General features: G+C 33.0%; 1 protein-coding gene across 4 annotated transcripts; it reads left to right on the top strand.

Moving 5' to 3' along the window:
* Nucleotides 1–658: 658 nt before the first annotated feature.
* Nucleotides 659–5,250, top strand: LOC125263991 (endochitinase 2-like). 4 transcript variants are annotated; one of them, XM_048183254.1, is made up of 18 exons: nucleotides 659–1,210; nucleotides 1,711–1,776; nucleotides 1,923–1,988; nucleotides 2,137–2,202; nucleotides 2,349–2,414; nucleotides 2,562–2,627; nucleotides 2,776–2,841; nucleotides 2,988–3,053; nucleotides 3,200–3,265; nucleotides 3,412–3,477; nucleotides 3,626–3,691; nucleotides 3,839–3,904; nucleotides 4,053–4,118; nucleotides 4,266–4,331; nucleotides 4,478–4,543; nucleotides 4,692–4,757; nucleotides 4,906–4,971; nucleotides 5,118–5,250. In XM_048183254.1, exons 2-18 carry the CDS (start codon nucleotides 1,774–1,776, stop codon nucleotides 5,205–5,207), a joined length of 1,083 nt encoding a protein of 360 aa, XP_048039211.1. In that variant the 5' UTR covers nucleotides 659–1,210; nucleotides 1,711–1,773; the 3' UTR covers nucleotides 5,208–5,250. The 4 variants fall into 4 exon arrangements, with proteins under 4 accessions (XP_048039211.1, XP_048039213.1, XP_048039212.1 ...); XM_048183256.1 differs by lacking the exon at nucleotides 3,200–3,265; XM_048183255.1 differs by lacking the exon at nucleotides 3,412–3,477.
* Nucleotides 5,251–5,594: the final 344 nt, after the last annotated feature.

Here is a 5,594-nt window from a genome sequence, read left to right as displayed (position 1 = left end):
TGATGATACCAACAATAAATGGAAACAATCTGAAAAGTAGAGGAGGAAGAGTATGTGTAAGAGGATGATGAGGAGAAAGAGCAAGGGGTGTGGAGACAAGGCTGTCAAGGCTGGATCCGGCACAGGTTTTTCCCTTTGCCTGGCAAGAGACGACATTGCCTGTGATGTGGAAAATGTCCTCAACAATATTCAATAATATTCAACAATATTATTGATCTGACAGTACTGACATTATAGGATGAGAACTGAACTAAGCTAGCCTAGATGATGACATCACTGTTTTCTGCAGAACTGCTTTATAGAGGAAAATAATTACAGTAATTTACATAATAATTGATGGTCTTTACAATGTAAGTGAATCAACACTGAACTGACTTCAGCTGAACAATGACACCATTTTCTTTTAGAGCTGTACAGCCAAAATGAACCCTCTTTGCATTACTGATCATCATGTAGCTGTTATCACTGTAAAGCTGCTTTGACTATACTATACTATACTATACTATACTAGACTAGACTAGACTAGACTAGTATCTGTGTAGTATAAATTGCAGTTGAAATAAAGGTGACTTGACTTGATTTAGGCCGGACCCCACATGAAGACGTGATGCTGAAGCAGAATGAATCTCTCACTGACTCTGAACTTTGTTTGTGTGTGTGTGTGTGTGTGTGTGTGTGTGTGTTGGCCTTTGTGATTTATGAGGACATTTCGTATGAATACACGCCACATTATGAGGACATTTTGAATTATGAGGACATGGCCGGTGTCCTCATAATTCGGGCAATGTAGAAGTGCTCCAGTAGCTAGGGGGAGCTGAAATCCAAAATTTCTCCACATGTCTTTATAATTCACATAAACCTGAATTTGTGTATGACGTGTGTATCGGAAGTGCGCCTCTGTAGCCGGGACTTGGTACTGCGCCTCCTCATTAATTATTAATACGTGTGTATGAAATCGCGGCTTCTGATTGGCTGACCGCCGGAAGTCCTCATAATGTCGGAATTTGTCAAACTCAAGCCATGTTAACACAGTTCTACAACAAAGACGGTAACGGAAAATATATAATTTTAAGTATAAAATAATAGCCACGTATTACATTTACTAAATTATATATAAAAAGCACTGCAAACTGAACCCTCTAATCCCACCTGACCGAAGCCTTTTCTCTGTGGATGTCTGACGACGACGTCATCTCTCATCGCCCCTAAGGTAAGATTAATGATAAGCACAAAGCTACTCTTTATGTTAAAATCTGTTTTAGTTCATAACGATTTAAACTAGTGTTGTTAATAAGACGATTGTGAAATTACAGAGAATGAGCTGTTAATCAAGTTAGCTTTGTTAAAACATCCCTTACGAAAATTAACCATGGTTTTACTATAGTAAAAGTGTAGTAACCATGTTTTTTGGCTAATAAAATTTATATAACCACAGTTTTACCACAAATACCATGGTTAAACTATGGTTAGAGTTGCAAAGCTATGGTTAATTTGTGGTTACCATGGTTTAACTATAATAACCTTTTTTTTCTTTTCTTTTTTGGTTTTATTTGTACTAATACATATAAATATACATGTAATTTTATATGTAGTAATAAGTAACACTTATTTCATAAATGTTATTGTGCTCTAAACAATTATTAAAACATAAGCTTTAATCATGTTGAGAATTTGTGATACTTTAGTATACTATATTGTTAATCTACCCAGATAACTTCAGAGACTGAAGAACCTGCCTCACTCGTCTGTGGAGATGGGAGTAAAACATCACTGATGGTAAGTGTTTATGAAAAGTGAATCCATTTAGGGTCTTATAGTTTTATTCTATATATTCTCATTCAAACACACAGATTTCTGTTAAAATAGTTTATCTGTTATGTTGAGAATTTAATTTGTTAATATTTTATTGTTGATCTGCATAGATAACTTCAGAGAGTGAAGAACCTGCCTCACTCGTCTGTGGAGATGGGAGTAAAACATCACTGATGGTAAGTGCTTATGAAAAGTGAATCCATTTAGGGTCTTATAGTTTTATTCTATATATTCTCGTTCAAACACACAGATTTCTGTTAAAGTGGTTTTATCAATCATGTTGAGAATTTAATTTGTTTAATATTTTATTGTTGATCTACACAGATAACTTCAGAGAGTGAAGAACCTGCCTCACTCGTCTGTGGAGATGGGAGTAAAACATCACTGATGGTAAGTGCTTATGAAAAGTGAATCCATTTAGGGTCTTATAGTTTTATTCTATATATTCTCATTCAAACACACAGATTTCTGTTAAAATAGTTTATCTGTTATGTTGAGAATTTAATTTGTTAATATTTTATTGTTGATCTGCATAGATAACTTCAGAGAGTGAAGAACCTGCCTCACTCGTCTGTGGAGATGGGAGTAAAACATCACTGATGGTAAGTGTTTATGAAAAGTGAATCCATTTAGGGTCTTATAGTTTTATTCTATATATTCTCGTTCAAACACACAGATTTCTGTTAAAGTGGTTTTATCAATCATGTTGAGAATTTAATTTGTTAATATTTTATTGTTGATCTGCATAGATAACTTCAGAGAGTGAAGAACCTGCCTCACTCGTCTGTGGAGATGGGAGTAAAACATCACTGATGGTAAGTGTTTATGAAAAGTGAATCCATTTAGGGTCTTATAGTTTTATTCTATATATTCTCGTTCAAACACACAGATTTCTGTTAAAGTGGTTTTATCAATCATGTTGAGAATTTAATTTGTTTAATATTTTATTGTTGATCTACACAGATAACTTCAGAGAGTGAAGAACCTGCCTCACTCGTCTGTGGAGATGGGAGTAAAACATCACTGATGGTAAGTGTTTATGAAAAGTGAATCCATTTAGGGTCTTATAGTTTTATTCTATATATTCTCATTCAAACACACAGATTTCTGTTAAAATAGTTTATCTGTTATGTTGAGAATTTAATTTGTTAATATTTTATTGTTGATCTGCATAGATAACTTCAGAGAATGAAGAACCTGCCTCACTCGTCTGTGGAGATGGGAGTAAAACATCACTGATGGTAAGTGCTTATGAAAAGTGAATCCATTTAGGGTCTTATAGTTTTATTCTATATATTCTCATTCAAACACACAGATTTCTGTTAAAATAGTTTATCTGTTATGTTGAGAATTTAATTTGTTAATATTTTATTGTTGATCTGCATAGATAACTTCAGAGAATGAAGAACCTGCCTCACTCGTCTGTGGAGATGGGAGTAAAACATCACTGATGGTAAGTGTTTATGAAAAGTGAATCCATTTAGGGTCTTATAGTTTTATTCTATATATTCTCATTCAAACACACAGATTTCTGTTAAAATAGTTTATCTGTTATGTTGAGAATTTAATTTGTTAATATTTTATTGTTGATCTGCATAGATAACTTCAGAGAATGAAGAACCTGCCTCACTCGTCTGTGGAGATGGGAGTAAAACATCACTGATGGTAAGTGCTTATGAAAAGTGAATCCATTTAGGGTCTTATAGTTTTATTCTATATATTCTCGTTCAAACACACAGATTTCTGTTAAAGTGGTTTTATCAATCATGTTGAGAATTTAATTTGTTTAATATTTTATTGTTGATCTGCATAGATAACTTCAGAGAGTGAAGAACCTGCCTCACTCGTCTGTGGAGATGGGAGTAAAACATCACTGATGGTAAGTGCTTATGAAAAGTGAATCCATTTAGGGTCTTATAGTTTTATTCTATATATTCTCGTTCAAACACACAGATTTCTGTTAAAGTGGTTTTATCAATCATGTTAAGAATTTAATTTGTTAATATTTTATTGTTGATCTGCATAGATAACTTCAGAGAATGAAGAACCTGCCTCACTCGTCTGTGGAGATGGGAGTAAAACATCACTGATGGTAAGTGCTTATGAAAAGTGAATCCATTTAGGGTCTTATAGTTTTATTCTATATATTCTCGTTCAAACACACAGATTTCTGTTAAAGTGGTTTTATCAATCATGTTGAGAATTTAATTTGTTTAATATTTTATTGTTGATCTGCATAGATAACTTCAGAGAGTGAAGAACCTGCCTCACTCGTCTGTGGAGATGGGAGTAAAACATCACTGATGGTAAGTGCTTATGAAAAGTGAATCCATTTAGGGTCTTATAGTTTTATTCTATATATTCTCGTTCAAACACACAGATTTCTGTTAAAGTGGTTTTATCAATCATGTTGAGAATTTAATTTGTTAATATTTTATTGTTGATCTGCATAGATAACTTCAGAGAATGAAGAACCTGCCTCACTTGTCTGTGGAGATGGGAGTAAAACATCACTGATGGTAAGTGTTTATGAAAAGTGAATCCATTTAGGGTCTTATAGTTTTATTCTATATATTCTCGTTCAAACACACAGGTTTCTGTTAAATTGGTTTATCTGTTATGTTGAGAATTTAATTTGTTAATATTTTATTGTTAATCTACATAGATAACTTCAGAGAGTGAAGAACCTGCCTCACTCGTCTGTGGAGATGGGAGTAAAACATCACTGATGGTAAGTGCTTATGAAAAGTGAATCCATTTAGGGTCTTATAGTTTTATTCTATATATTCTCATTCAAACACACAGATTTCTGTTAAAGTGGTTTTATCAATCATGTTGAGAATTTAATTTGTTTAATATTTTATTGTTGATCTACACAGATAACTTCAGAGAGTGAAGAACCTGCCTCACTCGTCTGTGGAGATGGGAGTAAAACATCACTGATGGTAAGTGCTTATGAAAAGTGAATCCATTTAGGGTCTTATAGTTTTATTCTATATATTCTCATTCAAACACACAGGTTTCTGTTAAAATGGTTTTATCAATCATGTTGAGAATTTAATTTGTTTAATATTTTATTGTTAATCTACGCAGATAACTTCAGAGAGTGAAGAACCTGCCTCACTCGTCTGTGGAGATGGGAGTAAAACATCACTGATGGTAAGTGTTTATGAAAAGTGAATCCATTTAGGGTCTTATAGTTTTATTCTATATATTCTCATTCAAACACACAGATTTCTGTTAAAATAGTTTATCTGTTATGTTGAGAATTTAATTTGTTAATATTTTATTGTTGATCTACGCAGATAACTTCAGAGAGTGAAGAACCTGCCTCACTCGTCTGTGGAGATGGGAGTAAAACATCACTGATGGTAATTGTGAAGGTAACACTTTAGAATACTGATCCTTCATTAATGAATAACTACACAGGAACAAATGAATAATGCATTATTAACACTCTAGTAACTACTATTAACTAACAAGTAACTCTGATGAATGAATTAGTAAGTAATAGTGCTCAGCTGAAGGTGGTAGTTCACAATTAACTAATCAGTAACTACTGTTTTTTTCATACCTCCCAGAGAACTACTAAGAACTACTATATACAAGTTCGTAATTAATGTGAATAATGAATAATGTATAATTAATTCTATAGTAAAGGCTTTGGTAAACCACTAGTAATGAGTGAAGTATTACCAAATACCTAAGAAGGAATTACTAATTATTTGGATCAGTATTCTAAAGTGAAAAACATGATAACTCTCTAGTAACTACTGAAGTCA

Source organism: Megalobrama amblycephala, linkage group LG3 (assembly GCF_018812025.1).
Source record: "Megalobrama amblycephala isolate DHTTF-2021 linkage group LG3, ASM1881202v1, whole genome shotgun sequence".
Classification (NCBI taxonomy): domain Eukaryota; kingdom Metazoa; phylum Chordata; class Actinopteri; order Cypriniformes; family Xenocyprididae; genus Megalobrama; species Megalobrama amblycephala.
Note: the sequence above shows the minus strand (reverse complement) of the source record. Positions and strands in the feature narration are given on the sequence as shown.

What these genes read in the sequence shown, in the direction of transcription:
- LOC125263991 (XM_048183254.1), top strand. An exon ending in GGAGTAAAACATCACTGATG is followed by an intron (nt 1,989 to 2,136) that starts GTAAGTGCTTAT and finishes TGATCTACACAG; the next exon opens with ATAACTTCAGAGAGTGAAGA. An exon ending in GGAGTAAAACATCACTGATG is followed by an intron (nt 4,332 to 4,477) that starts GTAAGTGTTTAT and finishes TAATCTACATAG; the next exon opens with ATAACTTCAGAGAGTGAAGA.